The following is a 22006-nucleotide window of genomic DNA, read 5'->3' on the forward strand; positions in this document are numbered from 1 at the left end:
TGCTACCTTAATGGTTAATTCAGATCCAACAGCAGGAGCCTTCCATTTAAGTGGAAGTCAGGAAAAGGTTTTCCAGCAGTGACTTTGAAATCCATAAAGGCCAGGAAAGGGCTTGTGCTTTTTCTTTAATGTAAATCTAATGGCTTAATGAAATCAATGGTAAGCACAGCTACCCTGGCCTCCTTGGTTTGATGCAATGGCTATGCTCCACAAGGAATTATACACAATGGGCAACACTTCAAATCATATTGATCTCCAGAAACACTTGGTGGTGATGGTGGTGGGTGAGCAACAATATATAGGGAGTGACAATGGGCTGTTTTGACTGAAGATGCATTTTAGTTCTTAATTAAGGGGCTCCTCAAAGGATTTGCTGTTTTTCACTACTCGTTTAAAAAAGAGCGTGTAATAATCTCTGGACATTTAATAATTCATTGGTTTTCTAAGACTTAATTAAAATACTCTTTCTTTCAGCAAGCCCAAAAACTTTTTAAAACTAATAAGCACTAACATTATATTGAGTCAGCTAGTATGCTGGTCTCATTATCACTGTAGAAGTGTGTGCAGAAGCTACGGGAAGCTTTTTCCGCCTTGCTAGGAAATATGAGATGTTGACATTTTAATTCAGGCAATCTTTTTCTTTTCTTTTTTAAGAAAAGCTAATTTCTACTGTTGGTGAAAGCTCATTTTGCTATTTATTTAGGATTCCTGGCAACAGTGATGCTGACAAAGCAAATAAGCTTCCCACCTTGGATGGCAAGCCAAGTAGCAGGTAATGTGTAAGCCATGCTTCATAGTCATCTATTTAGGGTGCACATCAGGTTTAGTACAAATCAAGTTGGTGGATCTTTATAGGACTCCTTCCTATGTACTTTACTGTAGATCTAGGATACAGATCTTCAGAAGTTACAGTGGTACCTCGGGTTACAGACGCTTCAGGTTACAGACGCTTCAGGTTACAGACTCCGCTAACCCAGAAATAGTACCTTGGGTTAAGAACTTTGCTTCAGGATGAGAACAGAAATCGCATGGCGGTGGCGCGGCAGCAGCAGTGGGAGGCCCCATTAGCTAAAGTGGTACCTCAGGTTAAGAACAGTTTCAGGTTAAGAACAGACCTCCAGAACAAATTAAGTTCTTAACCTGAGGTACCACTGTATTGATATACCATTGGAGCTGGTCATGGAGGAAGCCTCAAGGGTGAATCACACCTTTTGTAAAAGCAATAACTCTCGATTCTAAGCATCACTTGTCAGTGCTTTGTACACAAACCACAGTGGCCTCATTCAGTGGTTTATTGTTAGAAGCCCAAGCAAGCAGTCCACCCCCCCTCTCCTCTTTTAGTGCAGATGTGAGGAGCAAAAAAAAAAAAAAACAACTTTACTTCTGTTTTTGATTAAACACAGTTTGTCATCCCTAACCATGGAAAAAGTAGTTATCCTTAAGTATGGTTAAGTGGAATGACCAAACTTTAAACTTTGGTTTATGATTTTTCCAGGAAGGAGCTTGATGCAACTATCAACACTGGCAACGCCACATCACCTGTGAAGAAGAAAAGGTATTCAAGAGCTTCTTAATTTTTACTGTAGATATCAACGTTTTTTTGCAAAAGCTATCTATCTAATATAGAAATTGATTCTAATAATTACTCCAGCTGAGAGTGGAGCCCTCATAATCCCCTGATGTTGATGTCTTGGGGAAGAGGTTAGGATGGTGTACTGTTGCCGGTTTGCCAACCTCCACCAACACAGTAGAAAATTGCTGCAGGAGACCTGTGTTATGGCAGAAGTTCCAAGCTTCCGCCAGTGGTTCTCCCATTGAGGATAACCTGCAGAAAGGATATTGGGGGCAGCAGAGGGGCACCAGAAGCTTTGGATCAGCCGGATTTGAAGACCCACATATCCCATGAAGGGTCTAGTCCTCAGGCCTTTCAGCTGCACCAATCTGGAGCTAAAGTAATGGGGAAAGAAATGGGTTCCCCAAGCACCTTTCAGCAGGAACTGGCGAGACTTTGGGTGCTGTGGCAAATCTGTGCCTCTCCAACCCCTCATTAGGACTGCTCTGCTCATCCTTTAAAAGAGAAATTTAAGTGGAACATACAAGTAAAAGATGGATTTGAAGAGCACTTACACTGAGGAAACCTCAGTGAGACTAAGCAGAAGTGACTCATGAGTTTTGCTCCCTATGCTACTATATACTTGGCAAATGTTTTTATGGATCTTGAAAAACATGGGGGATGGGAGAGAACGGGACCCTGTTACTGCCAAGGATAGTTCTAGGCTGATTTGAGTTAGTAACACAAATTTGTTTTCATATGACAGGCATAGGGTAGATAGCCTTTTATGTGTTTAATAGTTTGAAATGTTTTGGGTTTTTTTCCGGAGGTGAAAATGTGATTAGTAGCTGCTTCCATTTGTGGGAAAATGATAAGTATGTTCTTTCCCACTCTTGCCATCTGAAGTTATCTGGGATTGAACCAAAAATATTCTGCAAGCAAAGGATGGGAAAGACATTCTAGGAATCTCTGCATACACAAACAAGCAATAGCTATGGGGTTTCCTCTGTTCTTAAGAGAAGTGGCAGTCTTATTCCTGGGATAGGAAACATTAGACACATCAAAAAACAAATTTATTCCCAGCAATTCTCAGTGGGGAGACAAAAATGCGGAATTATACGGTGACAGCTTTGCAGTTCGTATTAATGAACATCACTATAAGTAAGATCAAGCCACAGTTGAGTGCTTTTAATTAGGATTTAAACAATGGGATTTAAGTTGATAACAGGCAGCATAAACTTCTTTGACTTTGGGTCCAAATACAAAAGGCCTGTAAAATGAACCATAGGGTTGTACATTATTAGGCAGTCATGGATGCCTCCCCCAGTTTCCAGTCAGAAGGTCACCATAGATGATGAACAACACAAAAGGTAAGAAATCAAATTTTATCCAAGTTATGTTCAGCTCTCAAATGTGAGGAAATGCTTCAAAAGAATTTCTCTTTGGTCATTATGTTGACAGCTTTGGTTGAGTTTTTGAGGAATATCTAGCCCACATCATTGTTCTAATTTTAGATACAAACTTGAAAAAATCTGTGACAGTGTAATCCTATACATTTTTGCTCAAAAGAAAGTCCCATTATATTCATGGAGACTTACTTCCTATTAATTCTGTTCAGAATTGCATCCTGAAATATTCTAAGCTTGTCTGCCATGGTGAGAGCCTCTGGGTAGCTAAACACTGTGGGATAAAAATGTCAAATTAAATAAAAAACATATATTGCATAAGATCCAGGCAAAGTTAAGCCCTACCGGTAGTAACCCAGACTGCATGTGCAGCTAAGCCAAACCATAGCTGGGTGCAAACAGTCAGCTTGCAGATTCCTGGAATGAAGACAATGGCTGCTATGCTCCTCCCCTGGTTATGCTGCCTGGAGTTAAACTATGGTTTGTCTTAGCATTATGTCCAAACCTGGGCTCATGGTTTATCTCACTGTAAACAAGCCACGAGCTGTAACCAAGGTTTGTTTTTACTACTCATGGTTTATTTGGAGATTCTAAACCACAAGCCTGGGTTTATATGTAATGGTTTGGCCACAGGTAGCATGTTGGCAGCAAAAGCTATTTCCTTTGCTGTGGGAACCCACACATTTGCTAAGCCATGTTTTGACTGACGATTATGAGTGATTTCAAGAGAGTTCATGTTTTACTTTCCCACTGAAATCAATTAGACTTTGGAATTTTAAACCTCTGTACATTTACTTGGGAGTAACCTTATTGAAAATTTGAGCAGAAATATTTATGACTGGTGTAAAGTGGTTTGGGCTTTGGTTTGGCTGGTTTTGAATGCTATCATGACGTTGACTCATGTGTAATACGCCCTTATGAACAGATATAAGGAGCTGCCTTACATAGAGTCAGTCCAATGGCTCATCTAGGCAAGCACTTTCTCCTTTGACTGTAAGTTGCTCTGCAGGATCCTGGGGTCTTCCTAGTCCTGCTACTGAAGACCTTTTAGCTGCAGATGCAAATGCCTGGACCTGAGATTCACTCTATGCACAAAAAGGAAGTGGTCTGCCACAATGTATTGCATCCGCACTACCTGAAAAGAATATTTTAGCCTGCAAGAATGCACACAGATAAACTGAATCACACAGCCTTGAAAGTAAAGTGATCTTCAATGTGAATTGTTGGTGTGTGGGACTTGAGGTGTTGTGGTTTCTTCACCACATAGCCATGTCATAGTTTTTCAGCGTGGGTAAACATTTTCCTGCACATCAGCAGAATAATTCTTGTAAACCTTGGCAGTGCATGGTAAAATATCTCCCTCTATTGAAAAAAACGGAGCTCTTCACCATCTGCCCAGGGACAGACCGCATTCACTCAACCATTGCTTTAGTCCTCTTTCTCATGGAAGTTTAGTGCTCATTTACATGTTTTTTTTTTGCTTCCAGAAAAACAAACCTGTTTGTACGATTTGCAAAAATCATGGGAGTTTTGCATTTTAATTTCATTGGGGCATACAGATCTTTCCTGAAATTTAAAATGTAGTATGACACGGCGGTACATTGATCCAAAAGTTGCTGTTCCACAATTCAATAGGTAACGCAGTGTAAAAGGAACATTAGGCCTGGGGTCACAACACTAGCATTATAATAAGGAGAAACGATGCAATAATGTCTGAATGTGCTCACATGTACCTATGCTCCCATTTTCTGTTGGTTCAGGGATATATGGGGGGAGGGGAGGGAGAGAATATTCCTGGATGCCAAGATCCAAGTTTGGGGCAAGTACCCTTTAGTGAGAGAACCCCAGCAGATATTTTTTTTAAAAAAAATGCAGCAAGGTAAAGTGTGGAAATATAGGTTGCTGGACCTTTAAAACAGGCCCTTTAAAGTGAGTTTCTCTCTTCCCATAATATATAAAAAAGACCACACTTTTGGTAAGTTAAACATGGTTTTCTTACGAACTGCCTCAAAATAAGATTCATGTGCTTCAAAAAGCTACACAAGCAGCAGTGCTTTTTTCTGGGGGTACATATTTTTAAATATACATGTTCAACACAGAAATTAATTCAGCATTTTCCATCACACAGGCATTCCTGGGCCTCACAAAATACAACTACAGCTGTAGCCACCAATAACAAACCGTAAGTATACAGTGCTTATTAGGTTATTCTTTTTTTAAGAACACAATGTGGGACTTCTTCATATGTTACGTTTTCATGTGTCTCGTTTTTTAAGTGTGTGCATCTAATAATGTAAGGTATGAATGAGTCTCAGTCAGAGCATGAGACTCTTCATCTCAGAGATGTGGGTTTGAACCCCATGTAGGGCAAAAGATTCCTGCCCTGCAGGGGGTTGGACTAGATGACACTTGTGGGTCCCTTCCAACTCTTCAATTCTAAAATTCCATGATATGTTTGTTTGCAAACATGTAGATCATTCAAGCATATTTAGGGAGACTGAGTGGTTTTCATTCCCTCATTGAGTGCACACTTGGTGGCAAACCTGGCTTTGCTGCCATGTCATCTATGAAATAGATGGACTTTGAATGACTTTGAGCATTAATGATATGTGCAAATAAAGAAGGCTTGAATGAGAGTGAGTCAAGACAAGAGAAAGCTCATCACGTAAGGTCATTCAAAGGAGAGATGCACAGATCCTCCTTACCTGTAAGCTAGGTGGATACTGAGGCTCTTTATACCACGCCCATCTGGCCGGGTCTCCCCATCCACTCTGGGCGGCTTCCAACAGAAGAATAAAACACAGTAATCTATTAAACATTAAAAGCCTCCCTGAACAGGGCTGCCTTCAGATGTCTTCTAAAAGTCTGGTAGTTGTTTTCCTTTTTGACATCTGTTGGGAGGGCGTTCCACAGGGCGGGCGCCACCACCGAGAAGGCCCTCTGCCTAGTTCCCTGCAACTTGGCTTCTCACAACGAGGGAACCACCAGAAGGCCCTCGGTGCTGGACCTCAGTGTACAATCTATTGCCTTTTAAACTAGGGGTGCATTGTTTTTGTTTGTTAGTATGTTATATGTTTTTTGTGTTTTTATATTGTAAATTCCCCCATGATCCTTGGGTGAACGGTGGTATAGAAATCTTCTTCTTCTTAATAAACTGACTACTGTTTTCATACTATCCCATCTCCCCTTGATGTTTTGTAAATAGATGTTATAAATAACCCATAAGACTCCAGCCATCCCTAACTCTGAAAAAGATTTCCCTGAACTTATTTTCCACCAGGCAAAATGGAGAACAGTAGCATCTACTTTCTGATACCCTCAAATATAATTTCTTTTACTGCTATTTCCATTATCTTCCTTTCTTTCCTGGCTTTCACCATAAGATTCCAGCACATTAAAAAAAATATTAAAATCATTTAAAAACAAACTACAGTGAAGAGAATGTAGTGGATCCTAAAAAATCTCTACTCAGGTGTCAACGGCCAGTGTAAATAGGTGTGTTCTTCTGCTTCCCTCTGTGGGGAGGAAATCCCACAATTTAGGGGGCTGACCCAGAGAATGTCCTTTCCCAGGCTCCCCCACCCAAATTTCTGAGGGCAGTGGAAACTACCAAGAGGGTCATGTTATAGGCATGCCTTTCCCTCCCCATAGGAGTGTTAAAAGTGCTCAAAGCTTGGGTTTTATTCCCGAGATTTTCATTCTGTGTTAAATTTGCTTACATTCTTCCACATACAATCAGCAGGGGCAGCCAGCAAGGATGCAATTAAAAAAACCACTTATTTTCTGAGGGATGTCAGAGATATGACTCGTAATTTCTGTGCATTGTGAGCATATGGGTATGAGATACTACCCCGTAGTAGATAAGGTAGGGCTTCCTCTGTATCAGTTTCTGGGTTGCATCTATTGACTGACTGCACCACAAGAAGAAATCAAGATTCCCATTGCTGTTCAGTTCAGTCCTGGAATCACTCCATGTTGTGATGATCCCTGCCTGAAAAGGGAATTTGGAAAGTATCCGTTATGTAGTCATAGAAATCATAAAGTATACACGATTTCTAACCAGAGTTTTCTTTGTTTGTTTGTTTGTTTGTTTGTCTGTTTGTTTGTTGCTTCAGAGTTTCAACTACTTCAAACAAAGGAGGAGGACCAAAGATGTATGTATTTTCGTTCCTAGTATTTAGACTTTAAACTTGGAAATAGTGTACAGACCAGCACCTGCTATTTATAGTTTATTTCATAGTTATCCAAAGAAAGAAAGAAAGAAAGAAAGAAAGAAAGAAAGAAAGAAAGAAAGAAAGAAAGAAAGAAAGAAAGAAAGAAAGAAAGAAAGAAAGACAACCATTTCTTTGCAAGGGTATTGAGAAGACTGGCCTACTTTGTGGGGGCATGTGGTTGCTGAATGATTCTGTTTGTCATCTTTTGGCTTCACTGATCAAATTGCGAATCACAGGAAAAGTAGCAGCAATGTTTGAGATTGAGACAGCATTTACTGCCATTGCCATGCTGACATTTTTGTGTGTGTTCCTCTCAAAGCTTTGGCCTTCCAGATGTTGTTGAATTCCAATTCCTACCGGTATCAGCTCCAACCAGCATAGGTTGGTGGGAATTATAGCCCAACAATATCTGGAGGAGCACACTGAAGGGTGTGAGGTTCTGCAAAAAAAATAATTTTCCTTTTCATTCTGCAGGACTATCTATTCATCGGAACCAATTACATCTCCGAGGTCAAATGCTGCTGTGAGTGACCCAGCCAGAACTAGGTAACATAAACTGATGTGATTAATGATTGGTGTTTTATGTGATGACACGATAAACAATGATGGTTGCAAAGTGAAACACTTATAAGCCCCGCTGATTTCAGTGGCAGAGATGTAAGCCATGAAAGTAGCAGCAACAGCAGTGAAATGTTTTATACATCCCCTGTGACCTATGCCCCCCAAATCCAGGGCAAACGTCATGTAAGAAAATTGCAGCAAAACCTTATTCTGCTTCTTCTAGGCAAAGTAGCTGGGGGGGGGGGGTTGGCAAAAGAAAAACAGTGGTAGGGAGAAAGTGCATGACCCTTACCCTATCGTTATAACTTATATCCTGGGGATACCTTGCAAACATGTCGCTGGAACACCATGTGGGAAGGAGTCGACTGGGGACATTTCCAGTGTGAAAGTGGCGGTGGAAAAAAGGATGAAGTTTCCCTTTCTCCAGTACTTCACCCATGAAGGTGGTTTGCTTCTGAAGGTGCTTTCCTTGGAAGGAACCTTTGGGATTTGATTATGCCCCTTTCAGTGTAATTTGTAGTTCAGTATTCGGCTTTGATGGTAAAGTTATATTATTCACTTTGGTCCTGGTCCTGCAAAGACAATCCACAGAAGTGCTCGTTCATCACAGTAGAAAAGCCATCCACTTCATTACACATACAGTATGTACTGATACACAGTTTTGCTGCAATATACATTCATGTGTTTTCTTACAAAACAGACCAGAGTAGCTACAGCCCAGCCCAGATGGACAAGAACTGATTCCCAGCAGATCTGAGCTCTGGCTTCTTTTTAGAAATTAGCCATGAAATGTAAGGAAGTTGGGGAAAGGTGAGGGATGCCAAGAGAGAGAACTGTAGATACATATGAAGAATTAAGATTGACATTCTGAAAGAGAAAAAGCCAAAGTTGAGAGAGGTGATGTTTAGAAAAAGAATACCATACAAACATATGAGGCACCTGAAACACAGTGGGCAAATAGAGATCCAATATATCATCACAATGCAACTTAGTTTACTTATACCATCCTTCCACAATCCACTGCTCTCCAGATGTTGTTGGACTCCAACTCCCATGCGCCCAGTCAGCATGGCCAATGATTAAGGATGATGGGAGTTGTAGTCCAACAACATTCTACAAAATAAAAAAAATCCTTTCAGTAGCACCTTAGAGACCCACTAAGTTTGTCATTGGTATGAGCTTTCGTGTGCATGCACACTTCTTCAGATGAATGCACACGAAAGCTCATACCAATGACAAACTTAGTTGGTCTCTAAGGTGCTACTGGAAGGAATTTTTTTATTTTGTTTCGACCACGGCAGACCAACACGGCTACCTACCTGTAACATTCTACAAGATACCACGTTGGCAAAGGCTGATTTATACTGCGAAAGCGTCTGACCCGAAACAACTGTGTCTGAGGAAAACATTCAACTGACAGCTTATCCCAGCATCAGACTTAAAGTCTGTTTAAAGTGGTAATCTCTGGGTTCCAACCTAGCAACTCTAGTCTTAATTTACTTGGGTCACAGGTGTCCAGTAATTACTTAGAGATTATTTCTGGCATTGTTGTGTACATTCCTAGTCTGGAGTGCATAGCTAGGCGTCTTTAATAAATCCCACGGCACATGCTGGAATACAGTAGGATCTCCCCTCTTGAAAGAGTTTGAGTCATGAAATATCTCCAGGAAGGAAACAATATGTTGATTAAAGATTTCTGCTGTCAGATCTGGAGATCTTAGGGAATAAAACACCGGAAAATTAACAAGGAAAAGCTGCTGTCACTACCCACTTACAAAGGCTCGTTCCAGCCTTTTCCTAATCCCCTTCCTCACTCATTTCATTTTCACTCTCCTCCGTGGTTTTTATTAGCATATCAAGCGTTCTGCTGCGGTTTCACCATTGGTAGAGAGCTGCGGTAACAGTATTTGACTGAGCCACAAGTTGCTATAGTAACCGTGCTATATGGCTATTTTGTGTCAGTATCTAAACTATAAGCAGCTTGAGAAGCTTAATTGGGAGACATGATTCTGGTGCGACATCCTTGAATTTGGCCCCCAGGCAGCGGGGGAGGGGAGCAAATCTGACACCTGGCAAGGAAGGTGGGGCTCAAAAATCCAATTGATGACACCAGAAAGATGCATCCATATTAAATGTTGTTAAGGGAAACTTCTTTTTGTTTTGCTTTAAATCCACCTATGTTCTTTTACTTATTTTGAAGGGTTTTTATTAAAACCCAACTTAGCGTAGTGATGTTATAAGAGATGGGAAGGAGATGTGGAAAATGTATTATCCATTTGCATGGGGGGGGGGAATGCAAAACCCAAAGTTTTGTCCTTGCTGTGAAATTAATGTTAACTCTACCTTCCTTCCGCTCACACCAGCACCAGTGAATGATTTGCACAACCTGATTGTTAAATAGATCAGTTGTCCCTCTGATAACCTCCAGTATTTATGGAAACACTTATCGATCTGAACCTGCTATCAAAGAGAGATTCCATCCCAGCCTACCTATCCTATTCATCCGACAAGATGAACGCTAGGAAAAATTACTGTATCGGGGTGGGCAGAGCGAAGTAGGATCCAATGATGCAAGCTCTTAGGGAAATGGTGCTGTGTATAATTTGGAGCAGTGGAGGGAAACATGCAGTGCTATTTTCAAGCCAGTTACCGTAGTGTATTCAGCACCGAGCAAGATGGGCAAATGTTCTGACTCGGTATATGGCAGCTTCCTTTGTTCCTATGACTCCCTCCCTGCCTTTTGATCGTGCAAATAAATGGTTCTTGGCCTGTGGGTTGCATTCTAATGCAAGGGGAAATAGTTCTTTGAATTAACTTGAAACCAGCAGGCCACCTGGTTCACCTTTGCAACCGAATGTTCCATCTTTAAGGACTTCTCTGTATGAATAATCTAATTGTTTTACGTTTTATGGAATTGCTGTGGAGTACTCAGATGTGTGCTTTTTATAGTTGTGAAGTCAATAGAGAGCTTGGGAAGCTATGTTTATTCTGAAAGTATAACTGAGCAAGTTGGCATTACTTTCCCGGTAATTGTTTGCTCATGCTACTTCTCAAAACATCCTGAAAGACAGCTTCTTCCCATCCGTTTAATTCTGAAAATTACTGTACTCAGCAGCTCAGGGTATTTTTGGCAGGCTGTAAATGTGCTCTCATGGTTTGCTACAGTGCTCTTTAGTTTCTTAATTCTTGGCAACTGTTTGTGGTCCAGCCTTCTTCAGTGAGGTGAATTTAAATAAGCCTGGCACTGTCTGGTCAATGTCTTGGCAGAGATGAAAACGGCGTCCTGAATCGGAACAAATGCTATTTCTGTATCAGCCTCATTTGCTGGCTAGCTTACAAACAGCCCTGTGAGTGAGGGCCGTCCTGGACACAAATAGCCCTGGCCTATCAAATCCAGACATTACCGATGCACTGTTGACACCGTGTTAGAAGGCAATCCTCTTTTGCTGAGGCCACAGATCTCTATTATGACAGATTACCCTTTTCACTGCCAACTCCCGCACAGGAATAGATAGTTATTGCTGGTTCTTTTATAGCTTAAGCTAATTCCTCCATACAAATTGACTGGCATTTAGTATGTATGGGCTAACTGCAGCATCAGGGACGATGCGTGGGCATGTTGGAGTAAGTTGGAGAGCCTTGTGTGTGCAGACATAAGCTCAGCGGGTGCAAAGGTGCATGGCCTTGCACATAAGGGTCAGGCTGAATTGGGTTGTTGATATCTAGAAAAAGGAGCATGCAGGAAGAGGAAAGAATCTGCCCAAGTTCTTCATTTCAGGTTCTTCATTTTTTCAAAGTCCTGAAAGTAGCATTGGGAGGCAAATGTGCTGCAGGTTATCATCCTGTCCCCATTGGTGCTTGCTCCATGGTAAATATGTTTTATACTTACCTGCTGGGATTAAATCCAATTGAACTTAATGAGAATTCCTTCTGAGGAGGTATGTATAGGATGCTGCACTAGGTCCGCTAAATTTATGGGCTGCTATCAAAGCAGTATCTGAGTACAGTCAGTGGCGGAGCTTCATGCTCTAGCACCAGGGGCGGAGAGCAGGCGGGGGGGGGGCTGGCGCGCATCCCGGGGGCGGAGCGCGCCACCTGCATGGGCGTGGTGTGCATTCTAGGGGTGTGGCGCGCCACCGCAGGGGCATGGTCAGCCGCGAATGCACCCTACCAGGATCGCGCTGCCGGGGGCGACGTGTTCCCATCGCCCCCCTCTTCCTACATCCCTGAGTACAATGGTACCTCAGGTTACAAACACTTCAGGTTATAAACACTTCAGGTTACAAACGCTTCAGGTTACAAACGCTTCAGGTTACAAACGCTTCAGGTTACAGACTCCGTTAACCCAGAAGTAGTACCTCAGGTTAAGAACTTTGCTTCAGGATGAGAACAGAAATCGTGCTCCGGCGGTGTGGCAGCAGCAGGAGGCCCCATTAGCTAAAGTGGTACCTCAGGTTAAGAACAGTTTCAGGTTAAGAATGGACCTCCGGAACAAATTAAGTTCTTAACCAGAGGTACCACTGTACACTGGTGGTTTTAAAAGTAAACATGCCTCTTCCCTAAACCACATTTTGTAACCATGGTTCATGTACTTCCTGCTCTTATGATACTGGTGTGAAAGTCTCAAATGTTCATCTATCGTATCTGTAGATGATGGAAATTCCATTGTAATATCATAATTTTGACATGCAGCTGCAACTGTTCATATCCTAAGCACTTATTGTTTGTTCTCTTAGCCATTGGACTCCTGTGAGATGTTCCTGTGTCTGAAATCCAATTTAAATATTCTTGGCATCTTGCTTTGCACTTTCTGGATGGGGATATGACTTGTAGCCAACTCAATCAGCATTAAGTTTTATCCACGAGGAAAAGAGGGGCATTGATTTATTAGACAAATAAGAGAAGCCTGGAAAGTGGTAGTGTTTCATCTTGAGTTGGCTGGGTTAGATGTTGAGATGGCTGGAGTGCACATTCACATATATCACTTGGTGATTCATCTTGCAGAAAAGGTAAACTGCTTCCATGGAAAATCCGATTTTGCTTGATCTTGCTTGCAGTTTGAGATCATCAATAGATATTTCAGTCACTGAGCTGATTGACATAGTTCTAGTGCATAGGGGCCATACATGTTGCAAGGTGAGAAAGCAAGTCTTGAGCTCATATACTGCCTCTCACCCTTGTAAACTTTTATGGGAACTCAGCCTTTCTGTGCAAATACTATTCACAGTGTAGAGCAGGGGTCCCCAGACTTACCGCGCGGCGGGCCGGTGCCCACCGCAACGACCGCGCGGCGGGCCGGAGGGCAGGGGAGTGCGCCCGCAGCAGGCCGGAGGGCGGGGGAGTGCGCGCCCGTGCGCATGCGCACACGCACACGGTCGGGGAAAAATCGCCGAAAATCCTTTGTGCGCATGCGTATGGGCTTCCCCCGACCCGGAAGTGCATCGGAAATGACCTCTTCTGGGTCGGGAGAGGCCCATACGCATGCGCACAAAGGATTTTCGGCGATTTTTTGCCGATTTTTAAGATCGTCGCCGCGCTGCGCGCCGTAAGAGTGGGCGGCGGCAGCGGGCGGCGGGGGTCGTCGCGGGCCGGATTGGGAGGCCGATTGGGCCGCATCCGGCCCGGGGGCCGTAGTTTGGGGACCCTGGTGTAGAGTCTACACAAACCCTGTTCATACAACCCACCCTAGACTTTTTGATGGCGGGCAGATCACAACACATATTGCATAAATTTATGTACACAGGCCCTTGTTTACATTTAGGGTTCTATAGAAGCCTGGAGGTTTTGTGTGTGTTATTTCCTCACTGTATGAAACTAAACACTGAACATCTCTACATTTTTGTCTCCCCTGCTTCTGTCTGTTCCTAATGGGTAGGGTTCAGTGTAGCGCTAAGCAGATTCTTCTTGCTTGATGGAATGATCTGCTCTCTTCTCCCCCTGTGTGCTGTTCTGGGCAGGGCCGTCTTAAGCATGCCCAGCGCCCTGGCGCCATGGTGCAACGGATCCCTCTGCCCTGCAGTGCGCCACCCAGCCTGCCGTAGGGGCGGCTCCAGGCCAGGGGGCGCTGCCCGCCCCCTGTTGCGATGCCTCTGCGCGCGGCGGAGGTCTTCTGACACCCCCAGAGCCAGTTTCATGGAGGAGGGAGGGAAGCTTTATTGTGCTTGTGTAGGTTTCTTCTGTCAGGCATGGGACTACGGTACTTAGTTGAATGCATCTCATTATATTAAATGTCTCAAAGTGCTTTTTCATGAAGTAGCTTGAGAGTGCAATTTGCATTGCTTATGCGGTCTTTGTCAAAAGGGTTTGGGGAAAACGTTTCCTTTTATATCTAACATCTCCTTGAACCCACCAAACAAACCTGGCAATATCTCATTTAGATGTTTGCTACTGACCTGATGCGATCAGAACTCAGTATAGCCTTATCTCGGAGAGAGCAGCCTGATCTGCCCCTTACAATGCCTTTTCTAAAAATATGCTCTTGAGACACAACATCCAATGATGTAACCTCCTCTTTCACAGTATTAGCTTTTGGGTTAACTCTTATAAGCAGTTATATAAATAAAAATGCAAGACAGGCATATGAGAATGGCAGGGATCACTTGTAGTTTTTGCATTCCTTTCTGGTTCCTATTAGGGGTTACTGGGTTGTTATTGTTTTTATTTTGATTGTGTATTTTGTTATTTTATATTCTGATTTTATCCTGTGAACCACTCTGAGACCTGAAGGGTGGTGTACAAATTTAATAATAATAAATAATAATGTGTGCATGTGTGTGTGTTTAACTTGTGATATATGCTTATTAGCATTTCCATAGAAGCTATGGTGGATTATTATAATAGGTACCTGCAGGAGAAGATGCTGTTCAGTTCTCTCTCATAATCACTTCGTTTTGACCTAGTTAAGTCACTACAATATTTTTTTTAGCTGTTCCCTTGATATCCAACCTTCATTGCACAGTCCAAACTTTTTTTCTTTTTCTTTTAATATTTATTGGATTTTTTCAAACAAGAACAAAACTAACACACCAAAATAGCAAAAAAGAATTTTTTTTTACAAAAAAACAGTACAATAACAAGAAAAAATAGACAATCATTATATAAACTCATTTCATAACACAATTTCGACTTCCCCATCCCTCCCATCCCGGGCCTTTATGGTATCCCAATTTATACAGCTTTCAAATTGTAATCATATTACACATATTCATTATGCATTTGCATTTCATTACAATTCATTTGTATTATTCACTTATTATTATTATTATTATTATTTGATCAAATCTCACTTCCAATATACATCTCTTTCTATTTAAAACCATATTCTAATATTTCATTATTCCATCTTTCATAATTTACCAACTCTCTATTAACTCCCTTTGGCCTATAATTTTTCTTTAAAAATATTCTATCATATTCATCTAAAACTTATTTCTAACCCATTACAATTCCCACTACCCCCCTCTATTCACTGGTTAGCAATTCCCTAATTAACAATCCCTCATACAGTCCAATTTCAAACCATATAATCCATCCCATTCAAAATGCCTCTTCACTTTCAACCCACACCATCCCTGGTCCACTTCAACCCACCCTCCTCTCTCCACCCCTTCTTCTGTTGTTCCAATTTCTTAGCCCCCTCCCTCCTCCATCTTTTCCCTTTCTTATCCTCCCATAAATCTTGGCTTTTGCCTGGTATTCGCCTCCCTCCTGTCACTAGGGAGGCTCGGTGCCAGGGCATGTCCTGGTCCTTTACCACTGCATGGTTGATTTTACCAGGAGCCTGATCCCTCTCTCTCACTGAGAGATCAGCATCCTGGATTTTTTCTTCTTTTGTAGCATCCTGGTTGTAGTCAAAACATTGTGCAACTTCTCTCACAAGTTGCACTGTTTTCACGTGTTGTTGCTCTTCTTGTCCATCCTCTATTAAATCTTTAATGTTTTTAAATTCCAAAGCCTTTGCATGTGGCTCCTGATTGTCCTTAGGAGTAAGTTGTTGTAATTTTCCAGTAAGAATCTGTGTATTTCTTCTGTATATCTGCAGTTTTTTTCAGTACTTCTTGGGTTTGTTCCCAAATGCATTGTAGCCAGTTCTTTTCCATCTTGTGACTTAATGTTTTGACTGGCCACTTCCTTTATCTTCTCATATTTCAGTATGAAGCTTGGGCTGCTGTGCCAGAGACAGTATTTTATCCCTTTTATCCACCAGGATTCTTTCAGTCTGTAATATAATGTGATTCCTTTATCCCAATTATAAGAGTCCCGATTTTAAAGTCCGATCTTTCTTTCCAATTTCACAATCTTAAAGAACCAATCTTTATTTAATTAAGTTTTTCCCCCCAAGTTCAATAGTTCATTTAATGAGAAGCTTCCTCAGCTGGTGACGTCACAATAGCAAATAATCAGTTTCCAATTTCCTGCCCCCAGGGTACCAGAGGGCTCATTAATAGAACTTGTACACTTTTGCGGATTTCAATAAAATATAAATTCACCTTCCCTTGGCTCCGCTGCCGCAGGGAAGGGCTTCAACTTAATTTTTAAAGAAGAACAGAGTCCTGTTCCAGCTCTATGGCTGCAGGCTCGGTAGCTGCTTTATAATTTCCTCGGTGTGGGGGGGAACGACCTCCGTTACCTCTTTAAATTCCCCTCCCAAGGCCAAATCTTTTTAGGATCCAAATCCAGAGATATAATTACTCACATGTCCATTTTGTATGTATTGGAGGTATCAACCGCTCATTAGTCACCGGCACGGAGCTTTGCGCCTCAGAGGTAGCGAATAGACCCACGGCTCCGCTCACGGTGCTCCACAAAAAGAGCTGCCGGGCCGTGAGCAGGACTTTGGGGAGCTCTGCTGGGTACCCCACGTCCCCGGAAAGCACAATCCGGGGGTTCTCCGGGTGGCTGCACCGCTCCAATAGCCTCCCCCCCCCTCAGGCGCTGGGGACTTCCGAGACTGAAAAATCCCCCGCCGATTGACAATGGCGGCAGACCGGAAGTCTGCACAGTTCAAACTTACTGCTTGCGAGAACCACTAGACAACTAGCAACTCTCAGAGCGAGATATTTGTGCTGCACATATCCAAGCAGTTGCTAGACTTTGTATTGTCAGAGTATGAACTGTGTCAAGATGAATCTTTCTAACTTCTCTGGAATATCATTTTGGTTTCTCTCCTTAATCTGGGCAAGCTGAATAATTAAACATGCACAACACAACTTTCAAATTTATTTAGATGAACCTATTTTCTCTGTTTTTTAGGCAGATATGCCCAGCAAAACCCAGTGAACCAGATGCTAACAAAACCATGACAAAAGAGAGAGCTGGGAGGTAGGCCCTACTGTGTTTGCTGTGTCATTTTCAGAATGAGAGCTAACTTTGTGAACTAAGTTCTAAGCACCTCATGTAGGCTTGTTCTGAGGATAAAGTGGGATAACCTTGTTTGCCATTCTGAGGTTCTTTGAAGGAGGATAGGGTGCATTTTATTTACAACTGTCAGTGGCACCTGGGTCAGAACAGGCCTGTACAACTTATGACCTGTCGAGCTAAATGCAGCTCACTGGCCATGTATAACAGCTCTCTAGGGAATACCAGAGAAGTCTTTGTTTATTTGCTTGACAGTCTGTGACTTCAAAAGCCAGCAAGGAGGACGTGTGATGTTAAAGAGTGATGTTTGAAGTTGTGTTCAGCCTACTTGTTCCACGTTGTGCAGACTGTGGAACATGAACATGAAGTAGGGAGACGTGAGTTCAAGGAACCAGGGTTCAAATTCCCAGTTGGCTAGGCAGCTCATTGATTGGACGGTGAATATCTCACCATAACTAACCTTACAGGGCTATTGTCAAGAAAGGAGCCTTTATATGCTTCCCTGAGCTCTGTGGAGGGAAGCTAGGCTACAGATGTAGTAAATATGCTAGCATGACATGATACACAGTGCTTATTTATATAGGACAGCATGAAGCAGAAGGCTTAGCCTCATTTCATGTGGTTTATTTGCTTTGAATGTCAAATTCTAGCTGACTGTTGAAATATCTCTGTACTTTCTTTCACTGATTTTGCTTAATTTCTGAAGAGGCCAAGAACTGGATGATCTCATTGATGTCAAAACCAAAGGCAGTAAGAGTAACCAGGGGTAAGTCTTGAAAGCCTCTATGGCTTCAATAAAGCAATGGAGAGGGCGTGGATTGTGACCATAGCAGGGAAGGCATGGGAATGAGAGCAAGAAAGATAATAATACATGGAATCATAAGGCCCAGCTCATGGGCTTAGTCCATGACACCAAAACAATGAAGGACACTAAGTTTGCTTGTTTTCCAGTACAGCTTCTAAGTTCTCTCCTCCAGCAATAAGACCTGGTCCTGCAGTGTGTCCATAAAGGCTTCCTGATGGCTCCTCTGGTAGTTTATTAGCAAACCACGAGACTCTAGGCAAGGCAGTGTGAATCCTCCAAGACTTGTGGGCTCAGGACAAAGAGGAAGACTCAATCAGCTGGCCATCTAAGCGCAAACATGAAAAACCCTGTAGGTACTGATGTGTCACTAGGGTCACCACGTAAATACCTGGGGTGCTGACTGAGGCAAAGCTGAAGGTCAGGGTTTGGAATGGCAGAAGGCATCTCTTTCATGCAAACCTGATAAAAATCGGTTTAATCAGGCTACATGAATTTTGGTAGACATGGTCAGGGAGGACCTGGAAGCCTATCTGCTGACAGAAGAGCTACCTGGGGTACCTGAGTGGAAAGGATGTCCAAGAGAGCTAATTACCTTGACCATCTGTGAGCACCTACAATGCTCACCTGGGAGTGTGGTATAGTTGTTAAGCTAGCTGCTGGGAATGAGTTGACATGCAATCTTCAACACTCAAAGGACCCATAGGTGGCATGTGAGAATTGGACTCCAGCCATCCCTTGATCTAAGATCTCTGCCCACTACACAGTAGATCCATCACTCCACCTTGGATCTCCCTTAGTCAGATGTCATTGCCCTAGTCTTAAAGTTGGATGTCATCAGACCTGTAGAAGTTGAGGACCTTGTTGGAAATACTTGTCTCAAATTCTGTGGAGGAAGGGCAAGATACAAATGTGATAAATAGTCTTATTAAGGAACAAGACATAGTATTTATTTATGCAGAACAGTATGAAGCAAAAGTTTCTAGCTGAGAGACTTCTTTGTTGTTGTTGCCTAAAATTAAATCTATCTTAATTATAAATTGCCATGAATATACTCCAGCTGTGAGATATTTTGTGTGGTTTATTTAGTTTCAATATCAAATTCATAGTTAACAACTGAAATATCTCTGTACTTGTTCCCACTGATTTTGTTTAAAGAAGTCAAGAGCTGGACAATCTCATCCAAGTCAAAACTAAAAGTGATAAAGGTGATAAAGGGTAAGTCTCGGAAGTTTCTTTACCACTTAATTCAGAAGTTGAAGCTGTGGAGAGGGCAAGGGATAGATGCAAAGAACGATTTCATAAAACAGTTTAATCAATTAGAAGGAAAACACTGAATTCCAAGCAAAGGAGGAATGATCCAATGCTATGATCATTCTTCCAACATTCTTCCAACAATACTCCCTCTACTCAGCCAATATGCTCCCAGAATCTGTAACATGGTGAGGTTAGTAACTGCCCAGCCCCATCCAGACCTTGAACCTGAAGTCTCCTCAGAGGAGGTCTAAGAGAAGCAGGACCCTCTGGCATATATCCAGACTGTCAGTGACCCTGGAGAGCCATTGGATCCAGACTGAGAAATACTACATTCATATAAATCTCCCTGCCCCTGTCATACAAACTCGTTTCAAGTCTGTGGTTCAAAGCAAGTCCATGGTTTGTGGGGCAGTTTAATTCTAAGGGAGGCTAAGCAAAGTTGAAGATTATGCAAGGCCAAGTGGGACAGAGCATTTTTTGAGAAATCACTATCCGTCCCATTCTGTTGTGCTTTCTTACTCATGCAAAGTTGCGCTGGACGGTGTGTCAGGTGGCTGTGATTGAATCCATGGCATTTAGGTCCTAAAGTTTTGGATGTGGCGCAAGGGACCTGTGGTGGTTCCTCCCCTTCCTCCTTGGTCCCTACGCTACCTAAAAGGTCCGGTACATTGACCATGACCTTCCTTTGTGTTTCTTTCCTCATTAAGACACCAAGATCTTGATGATTTCATCAAAGTGAACCGTACATCTAATGGACATACCAAGGGGTGAGTCTTGTCCTCAAGCTGCACATCTACATGCATTGAAGGCTTAACCTGGTTTTGGTTTTAAAGAGTAACTTCTAATGTTTCCTTACCCCCACCAAAATTTGCAAATGTTGGTTTTGTAAGAGATTTAAGGCAATTGATAGCTCCTTAATTGAACTACCGGTAGAATTTCCATGATTTCTTAGTTGGGAACTGAAACAGTTAAGAGCTTGTTTAAATTTGTCAGATAGACATGCCTGTAGTTACTCCCCCACCTCCCAGCTCAAGTGCTGTGTAACTGCACAAATTCAAAGGAAGGCAACAGAATTTAAACAGGGTTTTTACCTTATATCAGCAAGATCTCCCTTTCGCAGGTGTAAGGAGTTGACAATAAAAGAGAAAAGGCATCCAAAGATTAGTTTTCCAAGATAAGATTAGATGGAATGCCTCTTTTTTTAAAAAATAAAAAAATCATCATGTGAAAATAGCCTGTATGGTCATAAAACCACAGAATAGTAGGAAAACATAAAAAGCCAGTGACTCCTTATCAAAAACGTGGGTGGTATCTTACCACAAAACTATTTGGGCTGGTCTATGTTGCCAGTTTTGTCCCTGTAGATAGAGAATGTCTCATATGAACCACATAAACCACCATTGTTTCTCAGGGACAATTCTCATGACCCAGAGAATTAAAGAAACTGAAACAAGAATGGTAGTTGTATTCATGGAAATCCCTGTTTATGCTAGACATTTCCCACACAGATGCATCATTGTGCATCATTTAATCCAGACTCAGTCATGCGCAGAGTAGATTGAAATCAATAGGACTTGTAGTCATGACTAACTTAAAAGGTATACCATGGTGTTTCCTCTGTCTGCACTGTTCCCAGAGGTCATTCCTCCTCTGGTCACTGCTGTCGATACACAACCTGACTGATGGTCTCCAAGTGGGAGTAACCCCCACTGAATTCAGCAGAGCTTACTGAATAAGCATGGTTAGGGTTGCAACCTTAAGTATGGAACCAACCTACTGTGTGAACCAGTTCTTTATGAGATGGATGGGCAGAAATGGGCACATCAGGCCTGAGTCAACGCCAGGCTGTCTCAGCTATCCACTTACCCCCACCAATGGTAGACTTTGGGCTCTCAAATTTCAGCGGCGCCCTGTGCACCAGTAAAATTTTGTGCCCTCCACCTCTCATGCTCCATTCTGCAACATTGCTGCAGCGCTTCCTGAATAAACATAACCAAACTGGTTGCGCTACCTTAAAACTGCCTCTGTCTCCACCTTCTGGCATGGTTGCAGAGGCGGCAATGACCCTGCCCTGCTGGGCTGGGGGAAAGTTAGAATTGCACTCTTAAAAGACTGGACCAGAGAAGGTGACATTTAATGGAAAACTTTTGGAGGTATTAGAAGCAGGAAAATAAAGCACATTACCAAGGAATGGTCAAAACAATATACAGGCGAGGACTTAACAGGATTTTCCGGTTGTAAGACTTTATCTACACATGTTCTGAAAGGTTGTAAACATGTTTGGTACAAAAGGGCTGGGCTCTTACCTGTAGCATCAGAGCCGACTGTTGTGCTTGGGCTACCCAGAACGGTTGGTGGGCGTGATGGGCTTGGCACTTGCTTCAGAAATCCCCAAAGACCGGTGAGATTTCCATCCCTTTCCTCATTTTGTTAGCTATCAGTTTGGCACTATTTGCACTATTTTAGATGTACTGTATGTATTCATTTATTGTTATGTTTTGAGAGCATGGAGATATTATTTATTTAATAAGCAGTTTCTGGGGTGGGGGATCTCCTGGGAGATCCATTTGGACCCCTCTCTTACTGTTTCCCACCAACTGATTAAAATGTTCCTGTTCTGTCAGTCATTTGTCTTACTGATGGCAGGCAGGTTATGCGTCTGACCCTCATTTTAGGATGTTTCCTGAATTTGTTTAGAATGTTTGCAAATTTTCTGTTTCTGTTTTCATGCTATTGTCTTTTATGTATATGTATGGATGTATAAAATAAATAAATTACAGTAGAGCTTTTGCCCTCACAGCAACCCCTTGAAAGTTAAAGGCTGCTCAAATGTGGTACATTATTATTACTAAATGTA

The 22006-nt window shown here is 42.3% G+C and overlaps 1 protein-coding gene across 10 annotated transcripts in view; it reads left to right on the top strand.

Annotated features, from left to right (window-relative positions):
• SCEL (sciellin) overlaps positions 1 to 22006 on the top strand; it is a 51006-nt gene that overhangs the window by 17193 nt on the left and 11807 nt on the right. For 4 of the 10 annotated variants that reach the window (XM_035115242.3, XM_035115239.3, XM_035115243.3 and 1 more), the window contains exons 6-15: positions 704 to 772; positions 1496 to 1555; positions 2857 to 2922; positions 5087 to 5140; positions 7074 to 7112; positions 7647 to 7718; positions 16986 to 17054; positions 17797 to 17856; positions 19051 to 19110; positions 19857 to 19916. In XM_035115242.3, coding sequence (XP_034971133.3) covers positions 704 to 772; positions 1496 to 1555; positions 2857 to 2922; positions 5087 to 5140; positions 7074 to 7112; positions 7647 to 7718; positions 16986 to 17054; positions 17797 to 17856; positions 19051 to 19110; positions 19857 to 19916 — 609 coding nt within the window. The remainder of the gene's footprint in view (positions 1 to 703; positions 773 to 1495; positions 1556 to 2856; positions 2923 to 5086; positions 5141 to 7073; positions 7113 to 7646; positions 7719 to 16985; positions 17055 to 17796; positions 17857 to 19050; positions 19111 to 19856; positions 19917 to 22006) is intronic. The other 6 variants (XM_088667482.1, XM_088667483.1, XM_088667480.1 and 3 more) reach the window with 4 other exon arrangements.

The sequence above is a fragment of the Zootoca vivipara genome, chromosome 4, assembly GCF_965207765.1.
Source record: "Zootoca vivipara chromosome 4, rZooViv2.hap1.1, whole genome shotgun sequence".
Lineage (NCBI taxonomy): Eukaryota > Metazoa > Chordata > Lepidosauria > Squamata > Lacertidae > Zootoca > Zootoca vivipara.